Here is a 19,796-nt window from a genome sequence, read left to right as displayed (position 1 = left end):
AGCTGCCCCAGAAATTACATGAATGTAATTACTAAATAACTTTATTTAGCTCCAAAAAGCATTCATTGATGTATAAAAACACATAAAAAAAAAACATCAAAATTGTGGCAGACCGCATGTTTTTCCGCAGCGTTTTTCCTGCCAAGGAGATGCATAAACGCTGCCCAAATTTCTGATTCAAATCCTGAACGTGTGCACATACCCTTAGAGGACCAGCGGTTCATGCTATGAACCTGACATCTTTATCTCCTGAAACTGTCATTCATTGCTTTATCAGTATGTAGAAGGCCAATGTAGACCGAAATGATAAATATGCAAATCAGAAATTTTGCTATGTAATAAAGATTTTCTTTCAATTTTTTGCATCAACCATTGAATGCCAGATTCTTCATTGACTTACTGGGAGTGGAATCCTATCCGTGCACAGTTATAAGAGTGCCACGTAACAACTATTATCTGAGCACAGAGTGGTATTATTATTATAATTATTAATAACAATATTCTTATTCCATCGATATTATTGCACTCTGCCTTTATTTACTGATCTTATTACACTTTCTGGTCACCTGTAGGGGAGAGGCAGGAGAGCAGCACAGCCACAGCGCAGGCGGAACTTCTCTCCACCAGCGTCCTGTTTCCGGGCGGAGGAATAAAGTGACGGACAGGAAGACTCCGGTGACTTTCTCATGCTCCGCAAAGGACAAGATTCTGGTGTCGGTAGAAGTGATACCTGTGCCCGGCACAAGAGATAGCCCACCGGGTGACAATGGCGGCGGGGCTGGGCTGGAGGCTGCTCTCTGCTCGGTGCACGTCGCTGGGCAGGAGCCATGCTGTGAATGACTGGTGAGTGGCAGACGGCATGGCTCTGTGTACACAGTGGTGTGGCTGCATCACGTCATAGTGTGTGTATATAATATATATATATATGTCACATGGAGGATGCTATAGTGCTCAGACTTCATATCATAGGTCCTGCAGGGAGCAGATCTCATGACACTGTTGCATGGCTGTGTCATCAGGCTGCCAGTCATCAGATAGCTGTTGCCCCCAGGGCCCTGTATTTGTGATGGCCTCTGCGCCCTTTGATTTCTTCTGATACCTTTCTGATCCCATGCCAATTCTGTGCCAGCAGCCACATCCCATGTGTGGTAATGAGCTTCATACAGCCTTGAGAACATGTAATGGAACATTTCTTTTGTCTGCATGGCAGTAAACACTTTGCTATAGGAATTAGTTGTATGCTATTTATTTCACATGGAAATGTCATTGCAGATCTATTGCACTTGCAGCTGCACTTCTGTGGGTCAATTTCCAATTTCTGCTACAGAAATGCATGTCGCATTTTAAGGGCTTGTTCACTACATTTATATTGAGGTCTTACTCTTAGGATATATCATCAATATAAGCTCAGTGGTTGTCTGTCACTTAGCTCCCACTGATCAGCAGTTATCACCTATGTCAGCAGCTGGATGTAAACAGTATATACAGTGCCTACAAGTAGTATTCAACCCCCTGCAGATTTAGCTGGTTGACACATGCGGAATTAACTTGGCATTGTGACATTTGTACTGTAGATCAGCCTGGAAGTGGGAAATGCACTGCAGCAAATTTTTTTTTTTTTTTTTTTTTTTAAAACGTTAAAAGTTAATTCAGAGTGTCATTTATTATTCAACCCCTCAAACCACAAGAATTCTGTTTGGTCCCCCTAAAGTATTAAGAAGTAGTTCAGGCACCAAGAATAATGAGCTTCACATGTGTGGATTAAAGATCTCTTTTGCCAGCCTTTTCCGACTATTTAAGACCCTCCCCAAACTTGTGAACAGCACTCAGACATGGTCAACATGAGAAAGACAAAGGAGCATTCCAAGGCTATCAGTGACAAGATCGTGGAGGGTCACAAGGCTGGCAAGGGGTACAAAACCCTTTCCAAGGAGTTGGGCCTACCTGTGTCCACTGTTGGGAGCATCATCCGTAAGTGGAAGGCTTATGGAACTACTGTTAGCCTTCCACGGCCTGGACAGCCTTTGAAAGTGTCCTCCCTTGCCGAGGCCAGGCTTGTCCGAAGAGTCAAGGCTAACCCAAGGACAACAAGGAAGGAGCTCCGGGAAGATCTCATGGCAGTGGGGACATTGGTTTCAGTCAATAACATAAGTAACGTACTCCACCGCAATGGTCTCCGTTCCAGACGAGCCCGTAAGGTACCTTTACTATCAAAGCGTCATGTCAAGGCTCGTCTACAGTTTGCTCATGATCACTTGGAGGACTCTGAGACAGACTGGTTCAAGGTTCTATGGTCTGATGAGACCAAGATCGAGATCTTTGGTGCCAACCACACACGTGACGTTTGGAGACTGGATGGCACTGCATAAGACCCCAAGAATACCATCCCTACAGTCAAGCATGGTGGTGGCAGCATCATGCTGTGGGGCTGTTTCTCAGCCAAGGGGCCTGGCCATCTGGTCCGCATCCATGGGAAGATGGATAGCACGGCCTACCTGGAGATTTTGGCCAAGAACCTCCGCTCCTCCATCAAGGATCTTAAGATGGGTCGTAATTTCATCTTCCAACAAGACAACGACCCAAAGCACACAGCCAAGAAAACCAAGGCCTGGTTCAAGAGGGAAAAAGTCAAGGTGTTGGAGTGGCCTAGTCAGTCTCCTGAACTTAACCCAATTGAAAACTTGTGGAAGGAGCTCAAGAATAAAGTCCACATGAGACACCCAAAGAACCTAGATAACTTGGAGAAGATCTGCATGGAGGAGTGGGCCAAGATAACTCCACAGACCTGTGCCGGCCTGATCAGGTCTTATAAAAGACGATTATTAGCTGTAATTGCAAACAAGGGTTATTCCACAAAATATTAAACATAGGGGTTGTATAATAATTGACCCACACTTTTATGTTTAAAATTTAATAAAATTCAACTGAGCAACATAACTTTTTGGTTTGTAAGATTTATGCTTCTGTTCATAAAACCTACTCTCGTTTGCAGTTTGAAGGCTCTAACTTATTTGCATCTTATCAAACCAGCTAAATCTGCAGGGGGTTGAATACTACTTGTAGGCACTGTAGGACAGGACAGCTGTGCGCATTGCTTAGTGGCTGCTGCCTGGTACTGCAAATCTGCTTCTTTGGTAATCTCTTCAATAAGAGCTGATCTCCAGTACCCAGCTGTGAATAACCCCTTGAAAGTGCAGGTTATGGCTATGTTATCTGAGGACACCATGAGGTAGGGGTTAAAACATTGAGCTCAGCAATGTGTCACTTATCAGGCTGTGTGCTGTTGTTTACTTACAATGAAGGTTTTATCACTAGGACATTATCACTACCTGGAGTACAGCTCATGCACCTGCTAGACCGACCATGCCCCCTCCTCTGATAACGGAATAATGTTAATCTACTTAAATTGGTGGTCCAGTCTAAAACTACCAGTCAGCAGTCACTCAATGTGACTACAGACTTGTGAATCCTCACATCGCGTGTGCTGTGAGGATTCTCCGGCGTCAGCCCTGGGAACGGCTGTCGTGCGATTGCTAGTACGGATATGCATACTGCCGGCCACATTCTGACTGGATGGTTGCTGCCTCGCTCATTACAACTGTAAGGCCCGGAAACAGTCTTGTCAGATTGTGACCAGAAGTATGCAAATCGCTTACTTGCGGTCAGATAACATGACATCATCGGCAGGGGAGAATCCTCACAGCACACAGCAAGGATTCACAAGTGTGCAGTCACGTAGTGACTGCAAACTTGTTGTTTTAGACTGGACAGCTCCTTTAGGGCTGGGTTCACACAAGTATATGCAAAATCACCTGTTTTACGTCCAGAAAAAAAATGCATATTTTTCATGTGTGATCTGTGTGTCCATTTTTCATGTCCATATGGCATCCGTTTTTACATGAAAAATTTAATAAATAATAAAAGTCAAGTACCGAATCTTATCTTTATAATTGTAAAATATTTGTTAAAAACTCATGGTAAATGATTGGCAACTCGTATGTGATCCGGTTTTTTATACACATGCAGACCACTGGTCCTTGTGTAAAAACGTTTATGTGAACTACCAAATTTACTTGCATCGGTCAGTGTGATGTCTGTACGATATCAGTTTTGCAGACAGACAGCACGCAGGCTTTTAATATGTTCATCTGAGCCCTAAATATACGTTGGAATAGCGATTCCTTGGTGTTGATTGTTTTCCCACCTCTCCACAGCTGTACCACCAGTGTCCTGCTAGCCCGATACAACAGCACTAATACCTGGTGGGATGAACATCTCTCCAAACAAAATAAAGAATATATGAAACAGATGACTTCAGAAGAATACAAGAATATGACTGCGAGCAAACTTTGTCCTCTGAAGGATGAGCCATGGCCTATAATGCCTTGGAAACCAGGTAGGTGAATGGATTTACATCATATATAAGATTATCGGTAAAGCATTCTTTTTTGTTTCTTCATTTTATTCAGTGGAAATCAGCTTTTTCTTGACTTTATGTTGCCTGATTCATATGTAGGGCACTAGCAAGTTTTGTGTTGTGATTTACTTGCAGTCAATAGCAAGGCAAATAAATATAACTTTTACTAAATAATGATTAAAATGATTTAGGAATAAACAATTAACACTTAAAAGCAGTCATATGTGGAGTAGTGCTTTACCGTCTAATAAAGGGTGAATCCCTCCGAATATAGACCATATAGCCACCAAAAACCACCATGAGACAAGTATCAAGACATGAACATATATCAGGCTTAAATTTTTGATTAGGCTATAGTTCAGTTAACAGCCAATATCATTAGCATATCCTATCCATAGGATACCCAGCATTGGGGTGGTTGGTAGATACACCTCCTTGTAGGAGGTTTTGCTATCATTTATTCTCAACTAAGCTTAGAGATCTGCACCACATGAGAATTATAGGGGTGTTTATATGTCACTTGGTTGCATTACCTATTTATGTAACTGTCCTATGGATAGGATATGCTAATGAGATCGACTGTTAATTGAACTATATCCTAATCAAAAATTTACGCCTGATATATGTTCATGTCTTGATAACTGTCTCATGGTGGTTTTTGGTGGCTATATGGCCTATATTCTGAGAGATTCACCCTTTATTAGACGGTAAAGCACTACTCCACATATGACTGCTTTTAAGTGTTAATTGTTTGTTCCTAAATCATTTTAATCATTATTTAGTAAAAGTTATATTTTATTTGCCTTGCTATTGACTACTTAAATTTCGGTAAATCCAACAGTGTTTATCACTACTGCTGCTGTGATTTACTTGTACATGTGCCAATGTAAAGTGTTCCTCTCCACTTTGTACTCCATCAGGGGGTCTCTGTCTTGAGTTCTTGAAAAATGGAATTGAGAGGTTCTCCAGACAAAGCTGTTGTCCTGCAGTGAGGCAAAGCTACAATATGACATTTTAGACTCTACTTGGCGTCCTTTCCATCAGTGTCAGTCTATTGGTCCAATAAATCACTATAGTAGACTATGCTCTTGGACAACAGCAAAAAAGACATTTTATTTTGGATTTCTTTCCTCCAGGAGGGGAAATGTATACATTATAGCTGGAGGTTGGAGAAGGACGCCTACATGGTATGCACATACGGAATGACTGACCCTGCAACATTAGATAAAGTAGGGCACCATTTTTCAGGGGAGTTGCTGTGCATACTGCATTTACGTAAGCAGTTGGGTTCTATAAATCTATATACGGTACTCATTCTGTGGATTTTCAGTGTATGTTAAAGGGAATCTGGATGGATCAACCTCCTTAAACCGCATATTTGGGCATGCAGGTGTTGAAAGCTAATTCCATGGACACATTTTTATCTTTTCCTTTAAAGCGACCCTTTAATTCATATACAAGTGAAGCATTAGGTGCTCTGGGTGTAACAAAGCACTTCCTGAGCCTCTGCCTCCCAAGGTTGTGTCTTTTCCCATCATCAACTTTGTTAGCTTGATTGATAGCTCACAGGTTTCCTTACCTGGCTCCTGACATCACACACACAGCGAGCTATCAATCAAGCTAAAGAAGAAGGAGCAAGGTGGGGAAACAACTTCAGGAGGCAGAGGCTCGGGGTGTGCTCTGTCATGCCAAGAATATGTAACACCTCATTTGCATATGAATTAAATGGCTAATTTCTTGGGAATGCTGGAACAAATAGAACATAAAATTGTTTATTTAGCTTTCAAAGACCTGCATTCCCAAATATACAATGTAGAAGGGTTAATCTCACTGACTGATTCCCTTTAAGGCTGTGTGCCCACAATGTGTTTTTTAAGCGTTTCCACAGTGGCAAAAACGCTGCAGAAAAGCTTAAAAAATGCATGGTAGTAGATGTGCCATGTTCCCCAATGATAATCCGCATGTGCTGTGCACATTATGTTGAAATTTCCGCTGCGGATTATCATTGCGGAAAAAAACGCAGCACTGCCAATTATTTTGCGGAAGCGCTGCCTTTTCGCTGCCATTGACTTGCATTGGAACGCATGGATTCCGCATCACTGTATATGTAGATGCGCATTCCATGCGTTCTAATGTGGGATGGTACCCGGGTGTGGAGGACAGGAGACTCTCCTCCGGACCCGGGTACCATAGAACCTGTAAAAAAAAGAATAAAATAAAAAATAAATGTTATATTTACTTTCTGGTGGCCCCCGCTGTGCTCGTCCTCCCATGCCGGCAGATCGCGGTGGACTGAAGGACCTGCGCTGATGTCATAGTCATATGATGGGTCACGCGATGCTGACGTCGGCAGGTCCTTCAGTGTAACGCGATCTGCCAGCAGCCTGAACGCAGCGAAGCAAGACTCCAGGGGCCATCGGAAGGTAAGTATAGATTTATTTTTTGATTTTTAACCATTCTTTGGGGTCACACTATATAAATCCATGCCGGTTGCATGGATTTATATAGTGTGACCAAGTTGACAAGCACTTTCCAAGTGATGCTAAAATCGCTTGGAAAGCGCTTGTCAACCCGCATGCGGAAATGCATGTGAAGAACGCTTCACTTCCGCTTGTCCCTGGCAGGAAAACGCACGTACAATCCGCATGCGTTTTTTCTGCCAGGGGAGATGCAGAAACGCTCAGGAAAAATCCGGAGCATTTCTGCATCGTGGGCACATAGCCTTAAAGGATTATCTCATGTACATCAATGGTTAAAATTGCAAATTGCTTGTAAAAACAAGCAACTGAAAAAAACAAGCAACTTTGTGATTTTACCTCTTATTAAAAAGCTTCTGCTTTCTCAAGAAAAGAGGGAATCTTAATTGTACAGTTTACTGCTGGCCTGCTGTGTTACCGGCCTCCTTAGTTTGGCTGGTCTGCTCTGAAGCTGGTCAGATGGAGGTACTCGGCCAGCTCCAATGTCCCAGTATCCTTTTTTTATGGACCTGTTCCATGTTGTTGGGAGCTTTTCCAATGCTACATCCTAAGATAAAGTAAAAGAAAAACAGTACTCATCATTGCAAACCAGCAACAATCTAGCATCATTACTGGTCATGCCAGTCATGTGTCGTGCTTATTTGTGAAAATGTAAGTGCACCCAGCTGACCCCGGGTTAGTATAACTGGAAATGAGCTGCTATTTCTGTGGAAATCGCCACGGTAACCTCTTAACTCCACATCCCAGTAACTGCTGTGATGGGTGCTAACTGTGATCACTAAAAAGACAACAAAAAGCCTTACTGTCACCCTTATTCTCCTCTGTAGTACTGCAACTTGCTACTAATCGGTCTTCCTCTTACTAAACTCCCCTCTCTAATCTATGCTGAATGCAGCAGCCAGGATCTTTTCTGTACATCTGCTACACCGATGCCTTCACCGTGTGCCGGTCATTACATTATTTGCTCATCCGCTGGAGAATACAGCATAAACATGTCACAGTCATCGACAGAGCGCTCCTCAGTTCTGCACTTCCCTATATCTCCTCTTTCATCTCTGTCTACCATCCTACATTTTCTGTCTGTTCCACGAATGACCTAAGACTAACATCCTCTATAATCAAAATCTACCACTTCCGTCTCCAGGACTTCTCCCGTGCTGTGCCAGTGCTCTGGAATGCTCTACCCCAGGCAATCTGGATAATTTCTACTATGCACAGTTTTAAACGCGCCCTAAAAACACATCTCTTTAGACTATTACCTCGCGAATCTAACAATTCCCAGTTCTCTTTTCCAAAATATTCCTCAGAATCTTGTCCTTTCTATTATCTGTTTCGACAGCCTTCATGCACTCAGTAGCAATTTGGATCTGTACTTCTAAACATACTGGTTTATGTCCGGTTCATGCAGCTTTAGTTATATCCCTATTTATTATACTAATGACTGGACCGTACACGACAAGCACTTTTTAGCTTTTGTGTTCCCTATTTCCTCATAGAGTGTAAACTTGTGAGCAGGAGCCTCACTCCGCTTGTGTAAGTTGTCTAGTTATTTGTGACTTTGTAATATCTGATATTTATATATGTCCCCTCTGAATTGCAAAGCTATATGGAATATGTTGGCACTATAGAAATAAAAAACATTCACCATTAAAATTCTTTGTCAATCATGACAGCAGCATTTAAGAGATTGGATATAGAGAAGGCGTCCCATCACTTCTGATGATGTTTTCATGGCAGCCTGAAGTTTACTGAAGGGCTCACGTATCTACCTGATTGCATACGTACGAAGATAATCAATTTAACAATGCATTGGAATACTACAGTATTGTACATACTGCCCAGCCTAATGAGAAAGAGGGGCACATACTGTGGTGCACAAAGTGTTAATTTTTATTTTTTCTTTATTTTACACTTGCAGTCCCCACACACAGTATGATTCCTCCACAGTGCATTCCCCCAATACACACACAGTATGATTCTCCCACAGTGCATTCTTCCCTGCCCCCCCTCAATACACACAGTATGATTCCCCCACAATGCATTCTTCCCTGCCCCCCCTCAATACACACACACAGTATGATTCCCCCACAATGCATTCTTCCCTGCCCCCCCTCAATACACACACAGTATGATTCCTCCACAGTGCATTCTTCCCTGCCCCCCCTCAATACACACACACAGTATGATTCCCCCACAGTGCATTCTTCCCTGCCCCACCTCAATACACACAGTATGATTCCCCCACAATGCATTCTTCCCTGCCCCCCCCTTAATACACCCAGTATGATTCCCCCACAGTGCATTCTTCCCTGCCCCCCCTCAATACACACACAGTATGATTCCCCCACAATGCATTCTTCCCTGCCCCCCCCCTCAATACACACACACAGTATGATTCCCCCACAGTGCATTCTTCCCTGCCCCCCCTCAATACACACACACACAGTATGATTCCCCCACAGTGCATTCTTCCCTGCCCCCCCTCAATACACACACACAGTATGATTCCCCCACAGTGCATTCTTCCCTGCCCCCCCTCAATACACACACAGTATGATTCCCCCACAGTGCATTCTTCCCTGCCCCCCCTCAATACACACACAGTATGATTCCCCCACAGTGCATTCTTCCCTGCTCACCCCCCTCAATACACACACAGTATGATTCCCCCACAGTGCATTCTTCCCTGCCCCCCCTCAATACACACACAGTATGATTCCCCCACAGTGCATTCTTCCCTGCCCCCCCTCAATACACACACAGTATGATTCCCCCACAGTGCATTCTTCCCTGCCGCCCCTCAATACACCCACAGTATGATTCCCCCACAGTGCATTCTTCCCTGCCCCCCCTCAATACACACACACAGTATGATTCCCCCACAGTGCATTCTTCCCTGCCCCCCCCAATACACACACAGTATGATTCTCCTACAGTGCATTCTTCCCTGCCCTCCCTCAATACACACACAGTATGATTCCCCCACAGTGCATTCTTCCCTGCCCTCCCTCAATACACACAGTATGATTCCCCCACAATGCATTCTTCCCTGCCCCCCCCCTCAATACACACACACAGTATGATTCCCCCACAGTGCATTCTTCCCTGCCCCACCCCTCAATACACACACAGTATGATTCTCCCACAGTGCATTCTTCCCTGCCCCCCCTCAATACACACACACAGTATGATTCCCCCACAGTGCATTCTTCCCTGCCCCCCCTCAATACACACACAGTATTATTCCCCCACAGTGCATTCTTCCCTGCCCCCCCTCAATACACACACAGTATGATTCCCCCACAGTGCATTCTTCCCTGCCCTCCCTCAATACACACAGTATGATTCCCCCACAGTGCATTCTTCCCTGCCGCCCCTCAATACACCCACAGTATGATTCCCCCACAGTGCATTCTTCCCTGCCCCCCCTCAATACACACACACAGTATGATTCCCCCACAGTGCATTCTTCCCTGCCCTCCCTCAATACACACAGTATGATTCCCCCACAGTGCATTCTTCCCTGCCCCCCCTCAATGCACCCACAGTATGATTCCCCCACAGTGCATTCTTCCCTGCCCCCCCTCAATACACACAGTATGATTCCCCCACAGTGCATTCTTCCCTGCCCCCCCTCAATACACACACAGTATGATTCTCCCACAGTGCATTCTTCCCTGCCCCCCCCTCAATACACACAGTATGATTCCCCCACAGTGCATTCTTCCCTGCCCCCCCTCAATACACACAGTATGATTCCCCCACAGTGCATTCTTCCCTGCCCCCCTCAATACACACAGTATGATTCTCCCACAGTGCATTCTTCCCTGCCCCCCCCTCAATACACACAGTATGATTCCCCCACAGTGCATTCTTCCCTGCCCCCCCTCAATGCACACACACAGTATGATTCCCCCACAGTGCATTCTTCCCTGCCCCCCCTCAATACACACACACACAGTATGATTCCCCCACAGTGCATTCTTCCCTGCCCCCCCTCAATACACACACAGTTTGATTCCCCCACAGTGCATTCTTCCCTGCCCCCCCTCAATACACACACAGTATGATTCCCCCACAGTGCATTCTTCCCTGCCCCCCCTCAATACACCCACAGTATGATTCTCCCACAGTGCATTCTTCCCTGCCCCCCCTAAATACACACACACAGCATGATTCTCCCACAGTGCATTCTTCCCTGCCCCCCCCTCAATACACACACACAGTATGATTCTCCCACAGTGCATTCTTCCCTGCCCCCCCTCAATACACACACACAGTATGATTCCCCCACAGTGCATTCTTCCTTGCCCCCCCTCAATACACACACAGTATGATTCCCCCACAGTGCATTCTTCCCTGCCCCCCCTCAATACACACACACAGTATGATTCCCCCACAGTGCATTCTTCCCTGCCCCCCCTCAATACACACACACAGTATGATTCTCCCACAGTGCATTCTTCCCTGCCGCCCCTCAATACACCCACAGTATGATTCTCCCACAGTGCATTCTTCCCTGCCTCCCCTCAATACACACAAAGTATGATTCTCCCACAGTGCATTCTTCCCTGCCTCCCCTCAATACACACACAGTATGATTCCCCCACAGTGCATTCTTCCCTGCCCCCCCCTCAATACACACACAGTATGATTCTCCCACAGTGCTTTATTCCCTGCCCCCCCTCAATACACACACAGTATGATTGCCCCACAGTGCATTCTTCCCTGCCCCCCCCCTCAATACACACACAGTATGATTCTCCCACAGTGCATTCTTCCCTGCCCCCCCCTCAATACACACACATTATGATTCCCCCACAGTGCATTCTTCCCTGCCCCCCCCTCAATACACCCACAGTATGATTCTCCCACAGTGCATTCTTCCCTGCCCCCCTTCAATACACACACAGTATGATTCCCCCACAGTGCATTCTTCCCTGCCGCCCCTCAATACACCCACAGTATGATTCTCCCACAGTGCATTCTTCCCTGCCCCCCCTCAATACACACACAGTATGATTCCCCCACAGTGCATTCTTCCCTGCCGCCCCTCAATACACCCACAGTATGATTCTCCCACAGTGCATTCTTCCCTGCCCCCCCCTCAATACACCCACAGTATGATTCCCCCACAGTGCATTCTTCTCTGCCCCCCCTCAATACACCCACAGTATGATTCTCCCACAGTGCATTCTTCCCTGCCCTCCCTCAATACACACAGTATGATTCCCCCACAGTGCATTCTTCCCTGCCCCCCCTCAATACACACACACAGTATGATTCCCCCACAGTGCATTCTTCCCTGCCCCCCCTCAATACACACACAGTATGATTCTCCCACAGTGCTTTCTTCCCTGCCCCCCCCTCAATACACACACAGTATGATTCCCCCACAGTGCATTCTTCCCTGCCCCCCCCTCAATACACACACAGTATGATTCCCCCACAGTGCATTCTTCCCTGCCCCCCCCCCCTCAATACACACACAGTATGATTCCCCCACAGTGCATTCTTCCCTGCCCCCCCCTCAATACACACACAGTATGATTCCCCCACAGTGCTTTCTTCCCTGCCCCCCCCTCAATACACACACAGTATGATTCCCCCACAGTGCATTCTTCCCTGCTCACCCCCTCAATACACCCACAGTATGATTCCCCCACAGTGCATTCTTCCCTGCCCCCCCTCAATACACACACAGTATGATTCCCCCACAGTACATTCTTCCCTGCCCCCCCTCAATACACACAGTATGATTCCCCCACAGTGCATTCTTCTCTGCCCCCCCTCAATACACACACTGTATGATTCCCCCACAGTGCATTCTTCCCTGCCCCCCCTCAATACACACACAGTATGATTCTCCCACAGTGCTTTCTTCCCTGCCCCCCCTCAATACACACACAGTATGATTCCCCCACAGTGCATTCTTCCCTGCCCCCCCCCCTCAATACACACACAGTATGATTCCCCCACAGTGCATTCTTCCCTGCCCCCCCCCTCAATACACACACAGTATGATTCCCCCACAGTGCATTCTTCCCTGCCCCCCCCCCTCAATACACACACAGTATGATTCCCCCACAGTGCATTCTTCCCTGCTCACCCCCTCAATACACCCACAGTATGATTCCCCCACAGTGCATTCTTCCCTGCCCCCCCCTCAATACACACACAGTATGATTCCCCCACAGTGCATTCTTCCCTGCCCCCCCTCAATACACACAGTATGATTCTCCCACAGTGCATTCTTCCCTGCCCCCCCCCCCCCCCAATACACACACAGTATGATTCACACTGATGTGAAATACTGATCGTGTGAACGTGGCCTAAAGCATAACTTTCTGTAATTTCTGCTTCTCATGGTCCAGATAGCATGTTACGACTGTCAGTATTGGTTTCAAATGAGTAAATTCGCGCTCCCCTTTAGACCAAGAGTATGGCTAGTTGGTGTACTAGCTCAATTTTAAAAATAGTATGTGAGTATAAATAGATCAAAATATCAATATAAAAGTATAAAATTGTATGATAGTGATATAATTGTCAATGGATTGACATGAAGTCCCCAGAGTGAATGAGTGGAGAGATTCAAAGTCACAATAAAATTAGGTTATTTAATATAATTTAGAAGAAGAAGGGGTGGAATAGTTAAATCTAGATGTGGTCTTTGGACCAAGGCTAAAAAGACAATTAAAAGATTGAAGGTAAAATGGAATCCTGATGGGATCCGCGGTATGGATTTTCAGAAGGTGCATCGGATGGAAGTTCCTCTGTGGATAGAGAGGAAGGTATATTTAATGGCTGTGGTGGGTGCTAGTGTTAGAACCTAGGGCTAATGATAATTACCTGGTGGTGGAGTTCTTGGTGTGGGCTCACAGATGGCGGATACGTCCCTAATATGACAGTGGGATCCGTTTTTGAGATGGTTTTTTAGAAGATGAGCAGATTAGTGGTTCTTCTGATTATAATAGAAGAAAGGTTAAATTGTGACTGTATTGGAGGTGGTAGTTGGGGCCTTGATTTGATGATAATTACCTGGTTTTAGGTGGTCCAATGTGGGCTCATAGGTGACGGGTTCGTCCCATGGGTGGCAGTAGAAAACTGTAGTAGATTTCAAGGGAGTGGACCTGATGTGGTTTATTTAGGGGACTATATGGAGACAGGCCAGCTGGTGTTGCTGTGAATGCTGTTTTTAGAGACCTAGGTAAATAACGGAGAGGGTTAATGGTGGTGTAAATGGTCAAGATGGGTCATAATGAGGAGAAAATACCTGGGTCCAGGAGTAGCACCTATAGGTTGGGGAGCCTAAGTTGTAGTGTGACAGTATGCCAAAAAATGGCAGGGATCTTCTTTGTACCTGTAGGTGTCAGTTATGGTAGACTGGTCATTGACCTCGGTTCTGAAGTCCATTGGTCTGTGTAGCGGAGATGGCTGGCTTACCTCCGTGTGTAGCCTCCGTCTGTTTGGGATGTGTCCCCAGGCTTGAGAGTGCAGGGAGGCACGAGGAGAGGGGGAGTAGAGTCCCGGCCGGTGTTAGCGATGCAGGGCCTTTCAGGACCTGACGTAACATCACAGTCACGTGTGGAAGAAGTGATTAGGCTAGTATGGTGTGGCAGAAGGACCAATTCCTTTTACGTGTTTCGAAAGCTGCGGCTTTCTTCATCAGGGATGGTACCATTTCTGCCAGAGGTCCTTTTTATAGTTAATGTCTGTGAAGTTTGGTTAATTTGATTGGTCCATACTGATTGATAAAAACGTTTGATTAGCCTTCATTGATCATTAAAGGCAAAAATTTCAATTTCAGTGTTGAGTCCCTTTGGTTTCAGGGTGTCCATCTCAAAGATCCAAAAACTTTCTCTTCTTGATATACTTTTTATATGGTTGCCTTTTCTCCAACTTTTCGGTACAATCTGTATTCCTGCTATCTGGGTGCCTGTGATATTTCCCCCATGTATTTCTGCATAATGTGCAGATAGGGGGTGTCCAGAAAATAGATTTTTGATGTTCATTGATACGTTTCTACGCCCTATGTACAATTTTTCACATGGACATTTAAGACCGTTAATAACGCCAGATGTAGAACAGGTAATAAAGTCCTTAATGGGGTATTCCTTTTGTGGTGTTGTAATTGTTCGTTGTTTTGACGTTATTGACTGTTTGCAGGCCTTGCATTTTTTGCAAGGAAAAAAACCTTTCAGGTTTTTTGTGAGTGTGTTGGAGGAATTGTTGATTTTTGGTGGATTTTTCACTGATGGGGCAATTAAATTTCCCAAATTTTGGGCCTTTCTAAAAACTAATCTTGGGTTTCTTGCTAATTTGTCCCTATGATTTTGTCATCCTTGAGTATATCCCAATGTTCATTCACAATTTTTCAGATTAGATGGATATTTGAATTGTATTTTAGGATGATGGGGACATCTATAATAGTGTAATTCAATGTGAAGTTAGGTTCTGACTCCTTGTCTGTCAGTAACCTATTCCTGGGCATTTTCCGGACTTTGTTTTTTGCTGATTCCAGGAATGGGGCTTGATATCCTTTCTCTAAAAATTTGTGAGTGAGGGTATTTGCTTCTGTTTCGAAGTCTTGAGGGAGTGAACAGTTACGGTGGAGTCTAGTGTATTGGCTATAAGGTATATTTAGTAGCCATTGGGGTAGGTGGCAACTATCAAGTGGAATGAAGCTGTTTGCGTCCGTATGTTTTGAATAAGTACGGGTCTGTAGGTGCCCTTTTTCAATATATATGTCTAGGTCCAGAAAGTTGATTTGATTGGTACTGGTGTGAGATGTAAATTCAAGATGGAAGTCATTTTTGTTTATGTCTAATAGGAATTGATTGAGTGAGATTTGGTCTCCTGACCATATGAAGATGATGTCATCTATGAATCTTTGCCAGAGAACCAGGTTCGGGTGTGGGGTTCCCCCAGGGTAGATGGCAGTCTGTTCCCAACTGCCTACGTACAGATTTACATAACTGGGGGCGAACCTGGTCCCCATGGCAGTACCCCATTGCTGGGTATTGTAGTGCCCCTCATGTAAAAAGAAGTTGTGGGTCAGGATAAACCGCATGCCGTCCTTTAAAAATGAAATTTGTTCCGGTGGTGTCAGACTCAAGTATTCTAGAAAATAGGCTGCTGACTCACATCCTTTGTCATCTATCTATATAATTGTCTTATCCTGTCTGTCTGTCTGTCCAGGAAATCCCGCGTAGCTGATTGGTCCGGCCGCGGCCAATCAGCGACGCGGCATTTCACAAAAAGATGGCGGCCGTTAGCGGCTGATCTGCCGCACGGAGGTGAGCGGCGATGCAGCCAGGAGATGAAGCCGGCTGCTCGCAGCATACGTCCCCCGACTGGAGGCGCCGCTGACCCGCATGCGGCTACTGTCGGGAGATCAGCGGCTACGGCCGCTTATCTCCGGACGGTAAAAGTGACGCCCCTCCCCTCTCCTCCCCTCTTCTACTCTCTCCTCCCCTCTCCTCCTGTCCCTCCCCCTGCTCACTCAGGACCCCGGCACCCAGCGCCATACTTACCCCTCCCCTCTCCCCCCCCCCCCCCCTCCCGCTCGCTCAGGACCCCGGCACCCGGCGCCATACTTACCCCTCCCCGTGCCTGCGCAGCAGCTCCTGTGTCTTCCGCTGCTGCTGTGTGACGTGTTAGGTCAGAGGGCGCGGTGACGTCTTTACACCGCGCTCTCTCCTGACCGGTCACAGCGCACAGCGGGAACATGCGGGCTACGCTGGAGTCCAGAGGAGCTGCTGACAAGTGAGGTGAGTATTGGATAATTTTTTTTTTTTTTTATCGTATGGGGCCATAGGGCATTAAATGGTGGGGTGGGGAAGTGTGACATCGTGGAGGAGCCATTATAAGGGAAGGGGGATGTGACATCCTCCATGGGGCACTATGGGGGGGGGATGTGACATCCTGCATGGGGTATTATATAGGGGGGATGTGACATCCTGCATGGGGCATTATAAGGGAGGGGGGGATATCACATCCTGCATGGGGCACTATGGGGGGATGTGACATCCTGCATGGGGTATTATAAGGGAGGGGGGGGGTGTGACATCCAGCCTGGGGCATTATAACGGATGGGGGATGTGACATCCTGCATGGCGCATTATTTGGGGGGGTATCCTGCATGGGGCATATTCTAGAATACCCGATGCGTTAGAATCGGGCAACCATCTAGTGTTGTATAACAGTATAAAGTGCAGTGATATCCAAGGTGCCCAAAATATACTGTAATTGTCTTTCCATACTATATTCTGAAGTAGTTGTAATATGTGTTTACTGTCTTTGATGTATGAGGGGAGTTTCGGGACGAGGTTTTGGAGGTGTTGATCAACGAATCTAGATAAATTAGAAGTGAGGCATTGTATGCCGGATATAATGGGTCTGCCTGGGGGATTAGAAAGTGATTTATGGATCTTGGGTAAGTAGTAAAAGGTGGCAGTTCTTGGATGGGGGATGTTAATGTACTCAAACTCCTTTTTATTAATATAGCCAGATTGTAATCCTTTCAACGTTAGTGCTTTTAATTCAAGTTTATAAGCATCCGTGGGATCATGTTGCAGAATTTTGTAAGTGCGTGTATCGTTTAACCGGTTCCCGACCGCCCACTGTACATAAACGTCCGCGCTGCCTGGGCTCTGTGCAGCGCGGACATTTAAAAACGGTGGGTGGTCTCGCAGCGCTCAGGACCCCCAGGGTCCTGCAAGCGCTGCGATTCCGGTGCAGAGCGTTAGCTCTGACAGGGAACATCATCGGGACCTGATTGGATCAGGTCCCAGTGATGTTAACCCTTTACTGTCTTCTATATGCTGCGATCTATAGTGATCGCGGCATATAGGAGACAGCAGGAGGAGAGGGGGTCGTCTTACTTACCTCCGAAGACCTCCGATTCCTTTCAGGACCTGGGGTTGCTATGGCAGCTGGAGGTCACATGACCGCCTCCAGCTCTGCCATATATGGTGTCCTGTCTGGCTCAGCCTGCAAGCTGAGCCAGACAGGAGACTCTGCCTGAAACAGGGAAAATCTCATGTAATGTAATACATGTCTATTACATTACATGAGATCAGTGATCAGAAAAATAAAAATTAATGTCCCACACAGGGACTAAGTAAAAATGTAAAAAAAAAAAGTTTTTAAACTGTTAAAAAAAAATCACAAAATAAATAAAAATAAATAAATAAAATATTAAACCAATAAATCCGTATATTTTTACAAAACCAAAAAAAGAACACATATTTGGTATCGCCGCGTCCAAAACAACCCGAGCTATAAAACTGTCACACTAATTAACTCCTTCTGTGCACACCGTAATAAAAATAAATAAAAAACGGAGCAAAAAAATATGCTTTTTCATCATATCGCCAAACAAAAAGTGGAAAAAAATGCGATCAAAAAGCAAAATAGAAAAAAAAATGGTACCGCTGAAAATGTCATCTTGTTCCGCAAAAAACAAGCCGCCATACAGCTCCATCAGTCGAAAAATAAAAAAGTTATGGTGCTCAGAATAAAGCAATGCAAAAAAAATTTTTTTCTATAAATTTGTTTTATTGTGTAAAAGCGCCAAAACATAAAAAAATATACAGTAAGTGTAGTATCGGTGTAAACGTACTGACCCGAAGAATAATGCTGCCTGATCACTTTTACCACACGCAGAACGGCATAAAAAAAAAACCTCAAAGAACAATTCCTGAATTGGTTTTTGTTAATTTTACCTCCCAAAAAAGGGAATAGAAAGCGATCAAAAAATGTCACGTACCCAAAAATGGTACCAATAAAAATGTCAACTCGTCCCGCAAAAAACAAGCCATCACATGACTGTCGGCCGAAATATGGAAAAATTATAGCTCTCAAAATATGGTGATGCCAAAACTAGATTTTGCAAAAAAAAAGCGTCTTTTAGTGTGTGACAGCTGTCAGTCATAAAAACCCGATATAAATCTGGTATCTCTGTAATCGCACCGACCCGAAGAATAAAGTAATCTCATCACTTATACCGCACGAGGAGCGGCGTAAAAAATAAATAAAAGCAATTCTTCACCTGCTACTGATTTGTTTATTATGTCTCCGAAAGATCGCAGTAAGGCTCTGCTCACATTTATCCTGTGCTCTGCGCTGAGCACTTACACCAGAGTTTCCGTGTACATCTCTGAAATACGTGATTCAGCCAGAACCCATGACGGAAGATTCCCTGTAATGAGGCAGATATAGACCACTGTGGACGCCGTCTAGCCTGGGATCCCACGGTGTCATTTGTTTTAGGCGTGCATAAAAGTGCGGTTGGCCCGTTTTGTGCACTTCTGAAAAAAAGGACACCGCTAAACAGAGGCCAGACGGAGTCCAGAGTAACTCTGCTGCCTCATTACAGTGAATGGATCCCGCAGGGGTTTCATCTGAATTATATCACTTGGAAATTTAGATGGAATCCCCGATGTAAGTGCTCAGCCTAGAGCGCCGGATAAATGTTACATAAAATGTTCCCAATAAAAGCTTCAACTCAGTCCTCAAAAAAAGCTAGTCCCCACTCAGGTCTGTCATCTGTTAAAAATATAAGGGACTTCCAAGTTACTGGTAGCAGAAAGGCTCTGGAAAAGCGAAATGGCCCTTGCCCCCCAAAAGAAATTCAGAAAATTTTGTGCTCCCAAATCCAAATGCCTATTCTACAATAATTTGTTCTCCAATTGTCAAATAGCACTCCGTCCCCCCCAGATCTCGCCGTATGGCTGAGCGGTACGATACAGCCACATATGGGGTATTGCCACTTTTAGAAGAAATTGTGTGACACATTTCGGCACCATTTTTACCCATTGCCCTGTGTGAAAATGTAAAATCTGAGGGTAAAACATTTTTTTATGGTAAAAATATAATTATGCTTTTTTCACTGCCCAATG

The 19,796-nt window shown here is 45.2% G+C and overlaps 1 protein-coding gene across 1 annotated transcript in view; it reads left to right on the top strand.

Moving 5' to 3' along the window:
- The first annotated feature begins 617 nt into the window (after positions 1-617).
- MRPL3 (mitochondrial ribosomal protein L3) overlaps positions 618-19,796 on the top strand; it is a 118,392-nt gene continuing 99,213 nt past the window's right edge. The window contains exons 1-2 of the mRNA XM_073678087.1: positions 618-843; positions 4,215-4,396. Of these exons, the coding sequence (XP_073534188.1) occupies positions 767-843; positions 4,215-4,396 (259 nt within the window). The 5' untranslated portion in view covers positions 618-766. The remainder of the gene's footprint in view (positions 844-4,214; positions 4,397-19,796) is intronic.

The sequence above is a fragment of the Phyllobates terribilis genome, unplaced genomic scaffold, assembly GCF_046119375.1.
Source record: "Phyllobates terribilis strain yellow unplaced genomic scaffold, ASM4611937v1 Scaffold_4__5_contigs__length_816908805, whole genome shotgun sequence".
Lineage (NCBI taxonomy): Eukaryota > Metazoa > Chordata > Amphibia > Anura > Dendrobatidae > Phyllobates > Phyllobates terribilis.
Note: the sequence above shows the minus strand (reverse complement) of the source record. Positions and strands in the feature narration are given on the sequence as shown.